The sequence below is a fragment of the Cyrtonyx montezumae genome, unplaced genomic scaffold, assembly GCF_038088225.1.
Source record: "Cyrtonyx montezumae isolate F1298 unplaced genomic scaffold, pur_monq_1.0 scaffold_1, whole genome shotgun sequence".
Lineage (NCBI taxonomy): Eukaryota > Metazoa > Chordata > Aves > Galliformes > Odontophoridae > Cyrtonyx > Cyrtonyx montezumae.
The window spans coordinates 24,546,665-24,566,576 of NW_027071825.1; the positions used below are offsets into that span (position 1 = coordinate 24,546,665).

Here is a 19,912-nt window from a genome sequence, read left to right on the forward strand (position 1 = left end):
CTTAGAACAACTGAAATTCAAGAACAATTAATTTTAACTGGCAAACATTTGGAGTACTGTTGCTCTATGTGTTAAAACATCTCCTTCAGTCCTTGTAAGAAAGATTGTAAACTTCCTTTTGTTTTTGTTAGAAACACTGGAATCATTAGCACATCAAAAAACAAAGCAAAAGCTCAAACATGCACAGTCTTTAAAATATCCAAGAGCAAGAACAGTGGGAAGGAGCAGTAATAAAGAGCAGAAACCCAAACCACAGCTTTAAGGTGTTTTAATGCATCTGGTGTGCTCCTGATCTAACACGCATAGGATATAGGAGCAAAGGGCAAAGACAAATGCCAGCTACAGCACTGAAAAATAAAACTTAGTTTTATTACAGTTATGGAATCATTTCAGTGAATGTCAATCAGAGCACACAACTCAATGCTGAAGCCAGCAGCTTTCTGGAAAAGCCAAGAAGTTAAACAGTGCTTGAGACTTGTTTTGAAGTAAGCCAGCATTTGCTGCTTTATGTATCCTACACTTGTACTTTCAAAGTAAACTGGACATCCAGCAAACCTTTTCATTGCAGTACCTAATGAGGATGAGGATGTGGAGACAATTTTGGACACCGATGGGAACATGAGTTTAACTCAGTGAGACAATGCTTGCTTCTTAATGTGAAAAAATGCATAGTTATCTGCCATTTCTTTCCCAATTACAGTGCCACACTGCTGCAGACAATGTTTAATTACTCAGAAGAATTGGTCCTATTAGTAGCGTACCAGCTTTCAAAGAACACTATATATTATACAGAATTGGGGCCAACTTTAATGAGTTATTCAGTTTAACCATCTCACTTATCTTGGGGAAAAGAAATTCCACAAATAACCACTAACAAAGAAAACATTTTGAGTGCTATAGCCTTTAGCACAAGAAGGAACACTGCTGTCTGCAGAACTACCAGCACTACTACACAGTGGCACGCAGTTAAAAAGCTACCCATGGTAAAATACCTTTAAGCATGGATACAGAGACCCAGTGGTTCAGAATTGGGATTTGCAGACCAGAATGAACAAAAGCCCTTGTGATGATACAGATTAAGTCACAGAAGGAGAGAGTTTTAAGTCTGAAGAAAAAGGTCTTTACCTTTATTTATTTGGGCACGTGAGTTAAAAAGAGAACATCAGAAAACACCACTTAATAATTAAACCAAACCAAATCACCAACACCAGAGGGAAAGTTTGACACCTCTGTGTGCAGTGGGGATTGTACCTGCTGGCCTTCATGTGGCCTCGATAGCCATTTCGTGACACTCTTGTCCCCGGACCGAGGGAATGGTACAACCTGTTCCTGTTGGATTCCATTATAAATTGTATGCATTACATATACTTTCATTCACACAAACAGCACGACTGCTAAAACAGCTTAGTAATTTTCTTTTGTGTCCGTATCACAAAGCCAATAAAAAAATAGCCACATAAAAAAAAAAGCAGAGGATAATTTTATTTACAAAAACACATGCAGATACCACGCTTTTTATTTGATTAGGTGCTCACTTTGGCAATACTCATAATACTGAAGTGTTTTATCAGCACTGTAGGCAACTGCTGAGAGAAAAGCCTGCGTTTACTACTTAGAAACTACATCTCTGTAAGGAAGGCATATTAATTACACGTTGAGGTCTCAAAATTTTGACTAAAATGTTTCTACAAAAAAAGAACACATTCTTAATTCTGAGTAGACACACACAAGTTGTTGGGTTGAAGGGAATCAAAAGCTCTACCAAAATACCTTGGGATTGACTGACAAGCACTGTTGCTATTAAGATTCATTGAAGGAAACCCAAGCAATGTCTCAGTTCTCCAATTAATGTCAACGTTCATCTTCACACATAAGCTTCACATTCTAGACCCCATAATTTGATCTATTCTGGTGTCCAGGATTTGGGTTCTAGACCTCCATTTTGAATACTGCTTTGCTTTACTGAAAGTTTATTTTCCGAACTGAAAATTTACTGAACTCCATTTAAATCAACAGAAAAACGTCCACTTTGCTCCCACCTCCTTTTTCCATCCATTTTTTTTTCTAATTGAACATATGCTGAAACTCAATTCTGCAGAAAGCAGGTGGTTAACAACACGATCAAGGAGCTTACAAGCAAAATCTCTCCCGTAGCATAAACCTAATAAATAACCTGCCACTCGTCAGAAATGCTTTGCATTAGCTAAAAAGATGTTTTTATATGGGCAGGGCAGAGTTTCTGAGAACGGGAAGCCTAAAGAAGTAGCACTGTTGTGTTCCAATCAGGATTCAGAATAGCAGGCAAAAAAGCCCACAGAAGTAAAAGTCTCACAAAAGGGATCAGTAAAAGTCAACAGCGCTGAACAAGAAAAATTAATGAGCTCATTGTTGTCGTGGCTTTCTTTTGAAACCAGCTGAAACTATTTCTTCTGTTGTATGAGGAATCACCAACATGTTACTAATGAGTTATCATCTACAAGTAAAAGATATCTTAAAATGTACAAAGTACTTTTTGTTTTTAAAGTACATTCAAGATCTGGACAAATCAAACAGTAATTAAGATGAAAGAAAACCTGTAAGCGAGCTGTACATATAGACAACACAGCTATTTCACATGCAAATTAGGTAAGCTTTCTTAATTTTACTTTTCTTTTTTTGCATTACAAGGAGGGCATCACTCTTGGATTTGAGCTACATAAAGTAAATCTATTCAGACACCCAGGTTGACAACTAATGAGAATGGCGTGGCACTCCATACCCTTAAAACGATATCACTGCTACAACTGGAAGTTAAGTTCTTTGGAGTAATTTTGATTAACTTAAAGAGACTCTCCAATGCTGAAAGCTCTCTCAAGATGCAGAATCTGTTTACTCTCAAAAGTATTCAAAAAATAGCACAGAGACTCTAGTTCTCCTCCCTTCTGCGTTCTCCAGTTAAAAATAACAGGAGAGACAGAAAAAAAAAGACAAGAATATTTGATATTCCATCCACTTCCTCTTGCCACCTGGGAAACATGCATCTCGTTTCTTCCTGTTAGGCACATTATTTCTATTTAATTTCTATTATTATGCTGATTTGAGCTCTCTTATCCAAAGATCCTGTTTCTAAATGGGAATACTGAATTCCCACTTGCATGGCATAGGCATGTTCATTAGGAACACTGACTATGTCCCAGTTTGCCAGTACCTGTCAATTCGAGACAACTGATGCTTCTCTCTTAATTAATAACTCTTTTAAGAGTGGTAGCCACACTGATAAAAATTATAGGGATATTCTTTCTAGTTATCGTACATCTTAATATTTGCATTTCAGCATATTACCTAATTTCACAACAAGCTTCAGCATCATATAAACCAAAGGGCAGATGCAAAGCAGTTGCATATCAAGGAATTTCACATTTTCTGAATGTCAATTAAGAAATCAATCCTTCTTGCTGGAAGCAAAGGAGAGAACCAGTTGTCAAAAACATGGAACTTCAAGTGGAGTTACCAAACTGCCCTTCTCTGGAGGATAGAAAATACTGAAGGAATGGGGAATTTAGAGGAAAAAGATGTTCTGACATACTTGTGTTGGACATGAAGCAAGACTTTAAAACTAGGAGTCCAGGCCAGCCAGTTCTCCTCACAACATGGATGAAAAAAACTGCTTTATCTCACAGGTCCATGCAAACAATCCTGGAGAGCGTTGCTGTCCTCCAGAATCACAAGATACACATTAAGACTTACTGAAAATTAGGGGCTTCCCCATGCCTTTTTTGACTAAACAATATCTTGAATTTGATTAATTCCATAATACAGCTGGGAAGTTTAAGTATGATGAAAACCTCTGAAAACTGCATGCTGCATCAGAGCACATAAAAGTTACAGATCTCTTTTCTGACCTTCTTTCTATGCTTCCATGCAATGTTCTTATTTCTTACCTAATGAAACATTAAGGCTACTTCCTCGTGCATATACTCATATTTATAGCACGAGATATTAAAGTGTTCACCTTTGGCACTGAGGTATCTTCAAAACTTTCAGCCAAAAAGCAACACAACTTGAACTGCTTGAATAAATTCAAGCAGAACAAGGTTTGTGATACGGTTCCTGACTGCAAGTCTCTTCAACAAAATACTTATAACAAGCATGTCTTCATAGCATGGCAGAAGTCATCCAAGGCAGTTCTGAAGTTGATGGATAACCTGAAATCAAGTTACTGAAGCAAACTAAGCACTTCATGGCTCATCTTATCAAGCTGTGTGAAGATGAAACTTCCACCATTTTCTACGAGGTGCAGATATTAGTCTTCCACATTCTCAAAAGCCATGAGAAAGGACTACAGTGGGCAATATAGCCCGAGTATTTGCAGGTATTTGGATAAGGGGCAACATACTAATTCTGAACCACAAAAGAAGACATAAATAAGGTTTGTTACTGTGCTTTCCTATGTAACAGAGAGGCAAGTAACAAAGAACTCGAGAAAACATGGGAGAAAAAGCAAGTGACGATGTCAATGACAAGAACAAATGGAATTAAACTGGATGGAGTACCTCAGAGAAAGTGAAAATCAACAGGTTATATGAACACCATACACAAGATATGCAAATATATAAAAGTTGAAAAATCAGTTGGGGGTTAATGATACGCTGGGCTGATTTTTTTTTAGAAGATTTGTGCAAAGAGTAGGCATTCAGTTAGACAAAAGTCTGTTAACTACTAGTGAACAGAAGATACACCTCTGCTGCTTTACCAGATTCAGCAATCCTCACAGTTTAATAAACTTTGGCTCTCAAATTCTTACAAGTGATCCACAGATCACTAAAATAAAAAATCATTTTCAGGACTGAGAGATCATAAGCAGCAATGTCTCAATAAAGAAATGCAGATTCTGAGGCAGTTTTTCTTACCTTTCAAATGCTGGCCAAGAAGTCTCCTCACTGAGCTCAGAACCATCACTGCTACCTTGAAAAAGATGAGAATGAATGGTAACTTCATTTCATCACCCACAGTGTAACTTCTTCAATTATGGCTGTTTCTCGTCAGAATATTTAAGATTAAATATATAATGTACTTCAGCAAAACAGTACAGTGAAAATGGTTAAAGTTTACTTCACGAATTTCACATTAAACTGAAGTAGAGATTAAAACGGACAGCATCTAGGAGCATGTGAAGGGGTTAAATATAAGGGAACAGACATTTTAAAAATTCAAGGATGATCATAAAAGCTGAGTTCTCTGATTAACAGAATATGCACTTTAAAAAAGTATTTAAATACTGTCAACAAGTTTTGTGTGCAGTGTTCTTAAAAACAAAAATAATAAAAAAAAAATCAATACGTCTACAGTTCTGTGATCAGCTTTCCAGCAACCTGAAGGAAGTATCTGACAAATATCTGCTTTATTTCATGGCTTTAACAGGTACAATTTTAGCTGCTTCATAATTATAACTACTTCTGTCTATGCTGATCAAGTAACTTCTGTCACTCTTTCAGGTACTTTTGAGGACTTGTTCCTGAAGGATCTGTTGTTTTGGCACTCTAACTTGAAAACTTGCTTGCTCTCCCACCTGAATATATTAAAAGGAAGAGGTTATTTAGAATTACTTTCAAGCAAATTTAAAACCACAAAACAACTGGAATCAGCATGCCTTACTTAAGGGTTCCCACAGCAAAACAAAGGCTGAAAATAATGACAATTTCCCTGTGATTTCATGCAGAAAAATCAGCAGGGCTGTCGTGCCCTGAAGAGTTAAGCAGTACAAAGAGGCTTGGATATTTCTTGAGTAAACGCAGAATAAAGATGGAAGCAATTCACACACAGCAGGAGTAATGCAAGAGCTATGAAAATCTCAGCACTGGCTGTACCTCTCCCCATGCAAAATCTAAGAGAAAGTACATGCCTTTACCTGCCAACCAATTCAACTTAGCCTGTTTGCCAAACATGAGCTCAACATCTTACTGACACCATCTAGTGCAGTGCATGGGATACTAGATTACTTCTCACTCCTTGATTCTGCCCCCAAAAGAACATCCTAACCTGCATCACATTAACATGAAAGGTAACTTACAGTGGAAGAAGCTAAATGACATAAAAGTGGTGTTCTGGTGGAATTACTGGCTCCTAAAGCCAGGCACAAAGAGCTGCAAGAAAGTGGAGTATCAGACTTCGAGATGACTAAACATTTTCTAGGAGTGTCTTTAATATTTTATTGCTTACACGCTTCAGCATTTAACCACTTAAAAGTCACAGCAGCAGGCCACTTGCTGCTAGACAAGAAGTACAGCTGACTTCTGTGATTGCTTCTTTGCCACATTTATGAAGATTTCATATTTCCTGATCATTTACCCTCTACGTGGAATAGCAAATCAGCACAAATCCTTTAGAGTTGCACCTGTATTCTGCACCACCTCTTGTTTTACAATAGCTGAGTTGTAAAGGGACTTGATGGAACAGAAGCAGCTTAAGAAAGATTCCAGTCAGTATAGATGGCATTATCCAGAAGCTGTGAGAACAGTGCATCTAAGAGCCACTGTTACTATAGTTGAGTAACAGATCTTACTTCAAGTAACTGCACAACAAATTCTGTATTACAAAGGTTTGCTTTTTTAATAAATATTTAAACAGGATGATATGTTTAAATTTTATCTGAAATGACATTTTGATGCTAACTACATTGGTTTTGTTAAGGAAGTTACATATCAAACACCATGCTAAGCATTCTAACAAAAATATTCAGCAGCTAGTGCTGCTTTTAGAAAGGCAAAGCAAACTGCTGTCCAAGAGCTGGAAGGTCATCTTTCAGGAAGCAATAATCCTCGTGACACATCCAGAACAGTGAGAAAATGTGAAAGCATTCTGGGGGCTCGACCAAAAGGTGTCATTGATAAAGCTATTACACTTTTTAAAGCAACTTTAATCTAGAAGAAAGCAGAGTAACCATCCCAGCTATGTAGATGCCTATGCAGTTCTCCAAAGAACTGTAACACAAACCTGGAAACAGCTGAATTTTAGCACTCGACTTACTCTCTTTAACACCTACACAGAACGCATCTGATGGGACTTCCTTTACATTCTGAGAAACTCAAGATTTTTTGCACAAAAAAATACACAAAAAAACCCACCTTTCCTCAAAAGAAAAAAAAATTATACCCCTCAATTCAAAACAACAGAGGTGAAAGGAACTGCTTAACATATTAAAAATTAGATGCCTAGCCAAATTCTGTTGAAACATTAAAGTGCACTATTTAACTATCACCTCAACTGGAAATATTTCATTCATTCAGTACTTTAAAAATATATCACCTTCTTAAATTTTTCACAAGTATGTACTCAATATTTGTTTTTTTTTCCAACAACCTCAAGCAGGTCTTCAGGTTAAACTCAACAAGAAATTCTAGGCAGTTCAAATCATTTCTATTAAGTAATCCTCTGCACAAGTTCTGGTTTTATTTAAGAAACCACCTGACACATACCATTATCTTCCTAGTTTTCTTAATTGCTGTTAACATGAATACTGTAGAGCAGGAAGGCCTTTTCCTTCCCTAGGAAGGGCAGCAATTAATAAAATGGGTTTTTGCTAACTGCGCTGACGATCATCTGAGAACTTTCAGGATTGTTTACACAGTTGAATACAGAAGTGAATTTGCCATTTGCATTTCTAGATACACATATACATGTCTCTGCTGCAGCCACCCAGAGAGAGGGGCTAGGCTTCCACTTCCGTGATAGGGAATGCCTATACCATGGCATACCCATTCCCCCCACCAATCACAGCATCCATTCGTTGCTGAAAGTCTGAGGATATGGAACATTTAACACAGGCTTCCTTTATCCATAAGTTAGTCCCTGAAGTTAAACAGGTGTTAATATAAACAAACCAACCCCAAAGAGCTTAAAAAGTATTCAGACTAAAAATTCTTTCCCCTTCTCAAATCTGCAACTGACACTCTTTTGGCTCCAGTTACACAGTGTTTCCAAAGCTCTAGTCACTATAGCCAGCAACTGACCTGACGGAGCTTGAAATTCTAATGCAAAAGCACATTAAAAAAATCACTCAGTAGGCCTGATCCTTGTTTGTTGTAGCATGGTATAGTCCAGCAAACAGCATGGAGATGGACTTCATGTCCTAAAAATTATGTTCTGCCTTGTTAAATCTATTACTATAACAAAAATTCTAAGATGTTTTAACTTGTTTGGTATCACGTATTGTTTGATAGTTTAAAGAGCTCAACTTGGCTTTCTAGGCAACAGTAATGGTGTTAAGACTGACTGACAACTCAATATATGGACAGAAAATCAACAGGCATGTAACATCCCTAATAACTACTTTCACAATGCTAACAAAAAGAGCAGAACCTAAAGGATACAGATGGGGCAAAAACAGAGGCTGTGCACAGCTGCACTGATCACAAAACACAGAGCAGAAGCAGAGAGAAGGTCCTCCATCAAATAATATTTAAGGATGGGAGAAGGCCAGGGGTGCTGGATGTCCCTACTCTCCTCTCGAATCCATGCATCTAGATGCTCATTTTTAGCTTAAAGTACTTCACAGCTCTGCTTTTTTTTTTTTTTTGTTAAACCATATCCCTACAAAATAGTTCACAACAGCAGAAAAGGGGTAGCCAGAATCAGAGCAAGAGACTGGCATCTACAATGCCTGTTTGAAAGGAATATTAAATATTCTTGTCTGAATTCCTACCCAACTTTGATCTTTGATCTTCTTGACCTGTCCGCTGATGACCCAGGAGTCCTAAACACTTGAACAGTATACAGGGGTAAAATTCAAACGAACACTGGCTGAGTACAGTTCTTCCCTACTGTAAAAGCTGCTGAAAACCTGAAAATGTGTATGCTGTATATCTACACCTACGCCTCATTTACTCAAAGAGAAATAAAATCCCCTGTAGCATTCAAGTACTTCAAGATGGAGACTTAATAGAGGATTTCATTACAAAGTTGATAGCCTTGTAAGCATTTTACATCGGTTTAGATTTGCAAAAGGTACTGTTTCCACAAAGTCATCTTCTTGCATTGATTTGCATTGATTTCAAATGCCTTTCTTAGGCTATGGTATTAATTTATTTGATTGAATTAAAATAAAGGCTCAAGCTATCCTTGACCAACTGGAATACACAACTAAATGCAATTTTTTAGAGCTTGAGTTTTTCAGACCTTTCACACACAACCCTGCAGACTAGGAAAAGTAAGAAAAAAAATGGTCTAAGGAAAAAAGGACTAAGGTTAAAACTTAATTTGCACCTAAAACTCTTACAAATATAATCTAGAGTGCTGGAAATCCCACACTCCTATGAACATGAAGGTGACCACTAATCCAGAGCTACCTGAAGACACTTGAGTATGTGAAGAAATTATATATGTATCTTATGCTAGAAAACTGTAATCTTAAAAAAAAAAACAATAAACTTATGAATAAAATAAAGATTCTGACTACAGAACCATGATCTAGTTAACAGCAGCTTCATTTATGTCCTACTTTTAGATGAGAAGGAAACAGTGGGCAAATTCAGGCAGACAGCTGGTAAAGGTTTGCAGGTAGTTCCTTCAACCCAGTCTACAGTGATGCTTAGACACCTCTTTTGAAAGAATGGATGCAGAAACCACATCAAAACAGAGGGATCAGAGAACAAAACTATCTTGTAGCTTTAATGCCAACTGATAGCACGTTGTGCAGTTCTCAATAAGCTTCTGCTGAATAGTAAATGCATTCATCCCAGTTCACTAAAAACAAAAAACAGAAGTCTCGTTCAGTGGTATCCATCCATACTTTCATTTGTGTTAGCTGTCAAATCCATCTTTGCTATCCAGAGAACTAAAGTGTTTAAGGACAAAAGTCATATGTCCTGTTTTCAACTACCTCCTTGAGAATGAGATGAATCATACCCTTGAAGATACTATCTCTCTGTGTGATTATGAAAAGCTGCAGATGAGTATCTATGCAGATGAGTAGCTCAAATGCAGCAGTTCAAAACATGAAATGTCTAAAACTCAGATGAGAAATCTCTGTTGTTAACATTTCTGAGTTCATGTAAACATTTCCAATTTGATATTGGGTACGTGTTTGGCCTAGTGCTCCTTGAACTTAGGATATCTGTGGCACTGCTATAAAAAGATTTTGCTTTTGTTCAGATAACATGTTGTAAAACAGCAACAGAACCAGATGTACGTCTGGCTACCTTACTCTACCATACCGCTACTGCAACTGATCTCTTCCTTTCTGTCTGAAAGCTTCTATCACAGATAACTGGACAAATCCAAATGGAAGGGTCCTTACTTATTTGAAGAATTAGTACAATGAAGAATCTTTGTTTAATAATTGCTTTTCTGAATTATAAAATGACTGCAGTCATTTATCAATGGGAAAGGCGATTGGCACTAGGTATGACAAAGAAGATGCAGGAACTTGCATGCTCTCATGACTTAGATGAGGTATATCCAACCTGCAGGCCACACGTGGCCCAAGAGGACCATGAGCTTTTAACATTACGTGATTTTTAGCGATGTTTTTCACGAGATGACTGTGTGTAGCTTGAGCACAGACTGCACAGGAACACTGTACAGGGGAGGGGCACAGGGCGGTGTCAATTCTGCCTCGTGTCCACCACATACATTCAGTCAAAACAAAACACACATATAATACGTTACATGTGCCTGTGCCACTTGGCAAATAAAATGGAGTGACTGCCAATAATACTTCAGCCTACCCGTGTGCATGCCTGTGAAGACGTGTGTTTTTTTGTTATTAAGTGGGCATATAAGACTTTTTAAATTATCAGGACAAAATGCTAAAAAAATGTTATGATTTGCAAAATGAAATCAAGTCACTTATGGAATCAGAAGCATAATTTGTGTCAGAATGGCTCACAGTCAGCATTTTTTGGTGTATCTGACCACTCATTTGAATGAGTTAAATACATACATTTAAGGTGGAAATCAACTTATCTGTGCTATGTTTCAGTTATAGCAGCATTCAAAATTAATGTTATATTATGGCAAATTCAAGTTATGGGAAATAATTTTATACATTTCGATATGCTGCCCAAATGCAGTCCTGAACAGCAAAATTACGCAACCCTGCTTTCAGTTTTGATAAAGTAATTTAAGAACAGGCTTTAACATTCTCCCCCAAATCATCAATTTTTTTGTACATTCATTTTCAGTCGACATAAACACATTACCTGCTTATTTTCAAACAACGTATAGAGTTGCAATCAGACATTCAACTCAAAGAAAAAGTCAATCATGTCTCTTTACTAGACTTTTATAAGACCTGGCTTACCAGGTTAAAATATCCCTAGCTTCACAATCATGCCTTATTCACACTGTCACTTTCTGGCAATATATACCTTCGTGAAGAACTGTTTTCACAGATGAAGTACAGGAAGAATAAAATTATCTCTGACTATCACCTTGAGAACTCACTAAGAACTGCAACCATTTCCATCAAACCAGACACAGGATGCACCATCTTCACAAAAATAAGGTCATACATCCCACTAGCTTCATTGTTTTGTTGTCTTTTTTTACCATTTTAATAAAAATACATATTTTTTAAAGTTTTGTTACTTATATACATTAACTGTATTCTATATTTTGTATGTGGCACCAGAAAATTCCTCCTCACTCAATGTGGTCCAGGCAAGCCAGAAGGTTGGATACCCTCAGTTTGTAAAAAATACTACAAAGGTATTTGTGCTGCACACAAACATTCTATAAAAGCTGTTGCTACATTGCTGCTTTTTTGGATACTTGATATAGAGGCAGATGGCCAGATCCTCCAATGTGAAAGGATTGGAAAAGCTCAAACAGTTCTGAGCCCTCAAAACAAAAGAGTGATTTAAAGTAGCGGTGAAGGAGTAGAGTCATCATTAAGGCCACATTCAAGCTGCCAGCATATCAGAAACAATGGCCGCATTTTGAAGGGGAATTGTTTATCCAAAAACTTAAGTCCCATATAGGCTTTTATCTAAGAAAAGGCAGTCCTGTTTTCACAGCAACAGGTCTAAATCCACATTTATGTGCGGAGAGAGAAATAACACTCTTTTCAGTGCATACATTCAGAAGTTTTCTTGTCCATCTTTTGAAGTTGTGTAGATCCTGGTAAACCACCTCTGCTGCAGCGACTGTACCAATTCCAAGTACTGAGTAAACAGACTACTTCAAACCTGATGGAGGAACTTAAGCAGCTTCAATTGACTTCTTTAAACACTGCTGAGGCAGCAGTACAGAATGTCAAGACAACTTACAGTTCCAAGAATTCTCCATTAATAAATATTGCAAGCTGCTAGAACTTACTCTTACTACACACATATTTTTTACTTTATGTATTTCTCTATTCCTCTTTTGCATCACTGACATTTTTATAATCAAGAGGTAGCAAAAGCATTGATGACGCTGGACTCTGCCAAAGACTCATAAAAAGCTGAAGTTTCTGAACACAGGGAGATTGGAGGTGGAAGAGAATGTAAGAACTGAAGCACTAATCACACATGGTGATCTTCCACAGAACATTTAAGGCTGATGTTTTACAAATCATCTAATAAAGTCTTCTAAAGGAGCAATTCATTCCAGCCTGTAAGGGTGGAAGAGAGAAGAAACTATGAAATGGGGATCTCCACTTCATGAGGTAGAAGAGTGGTAATGAGGGGAGTATAATCTAAGAGGACACAAAAATAACAATCTGCTTTTTAATAGTTTGCTATCCTGTGGTTTGTGCTGTACAACTTATGCTACCTTTCCACACCTACATTTCTCAAGTCTGTTCTAAAACAAAATTGGTATTTTGGAATAGTACCTCTGCACAGAATGACCATCTAAACAAGCCAAAATCCTTATTGGAAGACCATTTACTGCACAGGTATGCTTACAGTTCCCACCTATTGAAATTCCACTAGAAAGGGTGGAGCTTTCTGCCTGCCCTCTTGATGGGACATGAGGCTCCATGACACTGTCATCCAGTAGGTGCCTTGGTCCTGCATTAGGGAATGTTGCACTTTTGAATTCAGCCGTATTCATCTTGTGTATGAAACTAGGAAGAAAAAAAAGAAGAAGAAAACTCTTACATTATTTCTGACATTTCAAAAGATGCTGCTTTAACACCCTGAAGGACAACATGCAGCATGCTCCAAATGCCTAACAAAAAGCATGGCTCAAGTCATAGATTGCTGCAAACAGACTTTTAGACAAGTGGCACAGGAGGCTGCACCACCACATACATGATAGAGAACAAATATTATTATCTGAAGGATCTCCTTAAGTCAAAACTACACAGCACTCTTTGAGCAAAGAGAAAATTAGAAGGCCTTGAACTACTTATTCTATCATAAGGTCTTATTGTTTTAATGTAACACTTAGGCAATTGAACTGAAGAATTTCATTCTTGCATATGAGCAGCTTGCAAGTAAACTTGCAGAATTAGAAGGTTAAAGATGAATTACAGAAAAGCTGCCTTCTTGCATTTTGAAAAGATGAGAAGGGAAGCAATGAGATAACTCAAAATACCAGATGCACAACTAAGATAGATACAGGAAACTCACACCACCAATATGCAAAGTCATAAAAATCTACAAAGGAGCTCTGTCAGTATAAAAACAGAAATAAGAATTATTTCTGTTTTAATCTTGAAGAGATATTGAAATGGCGTTGAGTTGATCTAAGGGACAGTTTTACCAGTTAGAAAATACTATTTTGGCTAATTTACCAGCTATTATTCTAGCAGACACACAGGCTTCCTATTTTAGCTAGCTATAAGTCATGACACTAGCACTATCATTTTGAATTTGCACTCCTGGCATGAACTGGTCTCCAATAACGAAATGCTGCACACAAATCACAACATTTTAAAACAAAGCCTTTACACTGGAAGATAATACAACACAAATCTCAGGATTTTCAGGTTAAATAAAATGCTGACTTGTATCCCAGACTGTGACATTTCCTGTGCCCATGTGGAATCAAGTTCCTAGGTGAAGGGGGTGTTGGTGGCAGCAAGGCTCCTTCAGCTGCAACATTTTTCCGTCCACTTTGTGGCGATGCTCCAACTTCAGAACCTGGGAACAAAGACAACATTACTTCCAAGGAATCTTAGAATTATTATCATGGTTACTTCGAAGAAAACTGGACGAGCTGCAAAAAACCTTCTAAACTCAATTAGCAAGAGATGTTCCATAGCAAAACTTACTGATGTACTCCTACAGACATTTAAAAACAAATACTTCAGAGTTTATTGTTTGTGCAGGATTAAAAATGGACAATTGAATGCGTGCTTTTGGTAGGAGGGAAGATTTTGCTTTGTAGAAATTTTGGTTTTCATGGATTTTTTTCATTCTATGGCGGCAAGAAGATTCGTGAAATGGAAATCAGATTAATCTTACCTACTAAATCTTCCCTGGAAGCAGCAGAGTGGGGGGTGCTGGTACCTGGTTCTATCTTTAACGAAAGCCTGCATCAAAGAAGAATTAAAAATTAACAGGAAACAGAGGTGTGCAAAAGGAAGTTTTTGATAGAGATGTATGTAGTTAGCAATTAGAAGTTTCCTGGCTCGGTCAATTCAAGAACCGATATGATGTCAACATCCATCTTGTAGTTATGTTTAGCACACTTTATTTACAAATGTTCTTTTTTGTTTCATGTGAGAAAATGACTGCAGCAGGCCTTAGAAAACTACATGCCAGGGCCTAAATGAATTCATCACTTTGACTCTCTATATATAGACCAGAACAAGCAATACCATGTTGAAGGAGGACCAGAGCCAACTGCAAAACTTATGTTACAGCAAAGCACTGCAAATGTGCAACTGTTCCCTGCCTAGAATAAAACATTTATATTCACTATACCTCCATTTTGTTTTTGCTATGAAGTGGGCCAAGTCACTTGTCTTTACTATTACAAAAGCTAAAATCCTTCTTTGTCATTTCAAAAAACGTATTATCAACTTGCTTGCATTGATGACTCAGGCTTTTTCTACAGCAGGCACTTTTAAATGCTATTCTCAATAACACTCCAAAGGAGGCAGACTATAAATACCCAACATCTTGTTTGCACAATTTGCAGAACTATAATCTTTGAAATTAGTAAGCATGGAAAAGCATCTATTTATTTTTGGGGAGGGTTACATTTGAAGTTTGACAGTTCCTTTCCCTCCCATCACCAGACTGCTTAGCAATGATTGATTACAATTCTAAAGTTTAAATAAAATCCTTCGGTAAGGAAAAACATGTTCTCAAGTCACAGTGACTGTTCTTTAGTGTCAGCCTTTTTGCAGACACTTTTAGAGATAAGAAGTAGTTATTTAGAGCAACAACAGCTCTTCACAATACACTCTTCTCACACAGGAAACGTTTAGTCTGGAGACATATATAACCCACAGGTGTAAAAAGTCTATTCAGGCTTTCTGAATAGCAGTCACGTTTGTGTACTACTTGCAATTGTCTCAGTTTCCCTGCTTGCTATCAAGATCTGGGTTGTGCAGGGTAAAGAGGCTGAAGCTCCTTCAGCAAAAAAATTCCCACCAGTACATATTCCTTCGTAGGAAAGAAGGAAGGTGGAATCTGAAGTCATGAGAAGATTCTGTCGATAAGAATCAGACACTGGAGTTCAATTTTAAAGCTTTATTTTTAATTGCAGCTCTTGACTGCAAAGCTTTACTCTGTGGTAAGTAAGAAACTCTTTCTAAATCAGGCTATAGAATATTCCAGTGGAAAAAATAAGGCTGGATGCTTGCATAAAAATGCACATAGCATGCTCCAGAGAACAACTCACAAATCTTAAAGGATTAAACATATGAAAAAAAGTCAGGTGACTGAGCTCCTGCCAACCATCCTTTGACACAAACTTAAGGGTTCCTATTTGCTGCCTTTTAGTAAAACCATGTTAGAACTGTAAACAGTTTACCATTTAATAAATTGTTATTTTAGAAAAGATAATCTGGCCCTTTTTAGCATGCATGCCCCCTCCCACCATTAGAACACAAGCAACTAATTCAGCACAACTAAGGTGACAAACTTCCTGGGCAGGCAGGATGGGAATGGGTGGGGAACCTCCTCAAGCAGATCAGCCAGTTGCAAACAGAAACCTTCTTCATGTGTAACAGATCTGCTTTGGGTTGCTTCCTATCCTCGGGGCTTGTTCCTATTTCTTGCCAGAGATTTCCAACCCCTAGTTTTGCTGGATGCCAGATCATTTAATACAGTAATAATCTTTTCATTAAGAAATTAGGTGCCTCTGTCTATGGTGGCATGCTTTCTTGGGAGGGGCAATCAGATGCACAACGTCTTGATTCTCAAGAATCAGGTGTTTACATTTCGCACTGTGTAACCTAATCCAAGGATAAAAATAAAGGAGGAGAATGCACAAGTGAGAGCCTTCAGTAAGAACTTCAGACCAGGACACACAGATTAGCGTGTTGTTTTTCATCAGAACAAAGCATTGCCCTTCTGCTCAGTAAGTAAGATGAATCTCATGAAAGAGTTACACGTGAGACATTAGCATGGGCTCTTCATTAATGAACACTCAGAGGACTGTGGATTAATTGCAGTCAGACACAGAAAAGGAAGAAACCATGCCATCCAACACGCTGAGAATTATCCTGTCTTAACAGGTAACCTCACTACTCGCAACAGACGCACTGGGGACAATTACCTGCTGTAAGCAGAATTTTACAGGTGACAGGTTTTATGTCCTAAAGTTATGCTGTGAAGAATTACAGTCAGTTACAGCATTTCACACTTACTTGTAATTGTCATCTTCTACAAACTTTTGTAGCTCTTCTATGTACTGAACTGAGTTTAGGTATTTCTGGACGTGAGGCAACAGAGGAATATCTGGAGAACAGATGACATTCATTATCACTGTAGCGTACAATAAGCAAAGTTCTTTTCCAGAAAGTATTTAAACAGAATCAGATCGCTTACCTTTTAATGTGAGACAGAGGTACAAACTACAGTCCCTATTGCTGTTTAATTTTGTAGACCTTCAAACTCTCATGCACTGAGTTTACATTCTCCGCTTTCATAAAGCGAGTATTTTTCCCTGGAGAGCACTCTGAGCTGCTCTGCTTATCAGATTATGTGGAAGGGAGTTGTGGGAGAGAACCCGTGGCCAAAATGAAGTCTCAAACCTGTAGGACTCTATCTGAGGACTCCTTCACAGACCACATTCCCATTATATTGAGCTTTCAGTGGAGCCACAATCCTGTGCTAATATCACATTCCACCATCACAAATGCAGCTTTATAACCTTACTAGAAATTGAAGAGAGGGACTGTGAGGGAGACCACCTCTGAAGGAAGCATACTTTTATCTGACGTATGAATGGCACTGTAAACGTCCAAAAGACAACTTGTACACATTTTATTATGTCCAGTGAAGGAAATACTCCAATAGCAATCTTACTATTTTTAGACATCATCATAAAGTTATGGAATGCAGAGATGCAAGTTATAATGTACGTACCAGCAATACTACTAATTAAATGCAACATATTCCACGTTTTTCTCCAGGAAGTACATACTGCAAACGTGTGTGATTTAAGAAAAAGAGAATTTTGTTCTTTCTTCTTATGCTGATACTCTACCATAACTAATGATACCAAAATAAACCTCCACTCTTTTGAACTGAGGGAGCAATGATGGATATGAAGGGTTATACCTTGCTTGCACAGCATTAAGGAAGACAAATACCAACCCTTTTGAAGTTGCTCTTTAACCCCACAATATTCATATGCCAGCTCACCATATTCACAAGACTGCTGTAAATCTGAGATGATTCGTAGGATGTTGTTCATTAAGTTTGTTCTTTGCTCGCTTTCCAGAATGCTCCCTGTCGACGGGTACGCAGAATCAATGTACGTCAAGTCTGACAGATAAATACCTGAGCAAGATTAGAATGAGAAATTTCTTTAGTGTCTCATATTTACCAGAAAAAGTTGCCGAGAAAATTTTAAAGAATTTATTGCTTTCATTGACAGATTACCACAGTATGTTATTTTGGATATGCCTGAGATATCACTGGCAAGATCTACAAGAGCTTTCAGATCTTGAAGTAAAACAGTAATAATGCCTGGACTTCCAAGAAGACACATCACCATACCTCCCCTATCTGGGATTGAATCTCTGCCCTGCTCCATGACTTTGTCCTTCATTTTGGTACCCCTACCTCAGCTGTATTTGTAGATGTCATGGGTAGAGGCACGTGGTTTTCTGGCACAGTCTGGATGACAAGTCTCAGCGGGACATGGAGGGTTCCTTTTCTCCTGCATTGTGCCAGGCATGTACTAGCTAACTGCCTTGAACAGCGACAGCATCTTCCTAAATTTAGAAGTAATTACAAGAACACACACAGCTACTCATGAACCTACTTTTCTGCCACACTACCAGTGAGGAATTCCCCTCGACAAATATGAAGCATAGTAAAGACATAATGCTAAAATACCTGATTAAACTTGCTGATGATTTTAGGAAGTCTACTACTTTAATTCCTTCAACTCAGCAAAAATAGCAGCAGAAGGAAAAAACATCTTATCTACAGCTCTTCAAATGGAATGAAAACTCAAACTCAATTTGCAACATGGGAAAAGTTAACTGAGTGCATGCATTGAAACACAATACGAATTGTGCAGTTTACATTCACTGTTACTGCTAAAATCAAACTTTATTTTTAGGTCTCCCAGTCTTATGCCTTTTCCTCACCAGCATGGTAAGCTCACTGTTCTTTCAACCCCTTGATTATGCAAAAGGGGAGAATTCTCCTCCTTGTAAGTTCACGTTATTGATACACTGCTTGTTTTAATTCTCCATCTCTAGAATTTCACCTAAACGTCTAACCTTTCTCAGCCCAATTAAATGAAACACCCTGAGCAACTAATCCTGCCATTAAAAAGCAACTGCTCTTCCACACCTTACACAAGACAGAAACCCTGCAAGACCTCCAAAATATCTAAACATGAAAATATCGTTGAAGAAAGTTGTTTCAGTCATGGGGAATTTCTAAAAGTGTATTTTTGCTTCACACTCAGCCTTGTATAACCAGAATCACAACAAAAAGCGTGGCTTTACAGGTGGAAGACTGTTAATACAATCTCACTAGAACAGCAGTTGTGTTTGTATAGCACCTAAACCAGTACAGCCCTCGAATGTGAGCTGGGAAACTCTGGGCATGGCTCCAAAATCAACACATACATGCGCGTGTGCGCACACACACAGAAACAAATTAAAATACTTGTGGTCGAAAGGTGACATATAAAAAAGTGAATTAAAAGGTATTACATATGACCTGATCTAATACTAAAATGCTCAGTTTTCCATTTGGCTAAAATCAGCTTATTAAAAATTGGAAAGAATAATCTGAAAGATCAGATATTCACATTTATATTGCGATGCTATCCTGACTGCGTGAACTATCCTGAACTCAGCTTTGTTAAGCAAGCTCCCAACCAGGCCTTAAAAAGCCCAAACCTACTCCATCTTCTGTAGAAAGAAAAATTAAGTAAATAAATAATGCCTACTAATTATAATTAAAGAAATTCTCTGTGAACAAGTACCTGCAGTATCATGCATGAGCTTAGAAGCCAGTGGTACCATTATCTTCCTGAATGACTTGAGCAATTCAGCATGGATTTTTCTTTTAGCTACGTCAAGAGAGAGCTGCTCCTTAAAATTATTTGGTATAATTTTATAAAGTCTAAAACAGGCCTGAAATCATCTGGAGGTCATTCTTTCCAGTGTAAGTGGTTTATCTTCTGTGCAAAAATGGATGACAGTAAAACAAATGCACTGAATTGCTGCCTGACTCAACAGAACTGCTCTCTGCATTCCTCACTGGCTGTACTCTTTCTACTTTTTCTACTTCTGACCCTAATCAGATGCTATCAAATATTCCAGTACCCACCCCAAACCAACAGACCCAGCTCTAACATC

At 37.8% G+C, this 19,912-nt stretch overlaps 1 protein-coding gene across 5 annotated transcripts in view; it reads right to left on the bottom strand.

Moving 5' to 3' along the window:
• Positions 1 to 19,912, bottom strand: part of RALGPS2 (Ral GEF with PH domain and SH3 binding motif 2) — a 111,286-nt gene that overhangs the window by 12,193 nt on the left and 79,181 nt on the right. For 4 of the 5 annotated variants that reach the window (XM_065744910.1, XM_065744902.1, XM_065744920.1 and 1 more), the window contains exons 9-15: positions 17,730 to 17,867; positions 16,730 to 16,820; positions 14,373 to 14,440; positions 13,913 to 14,048; positions 12,876 to 13,027; positions 4,890 to 4,944; positions 1,252 to 1,329 (exon numbers count right to left, since the gene is read on the bottom strand). In XM_065744910.1, the coding sequence (XP_065600982.1) occupies positions 1,252 to 1,329; positions 4,890 to 4,944; positions 12,876 to 13,027; positions 13,913 to 14,048; positions 14,373 to 14,440; positions 16,730 to 16,820; positions 17,730 to 17,867 (718 nt within the window). The remainder of the gene's footprint in view (positions 1 to 1,251; positions 1,330 to 4,889; positions 4,945 to 12,875; positions 13,028 to 13,912; positions 14,049 to 14,372; positions 14,441 to 16,729; positions 16,821 to 17,729; positions 17,868 to 19,912) is intronic. The other variant, XM_065744931.1, reaches the window with a different exon arrangement.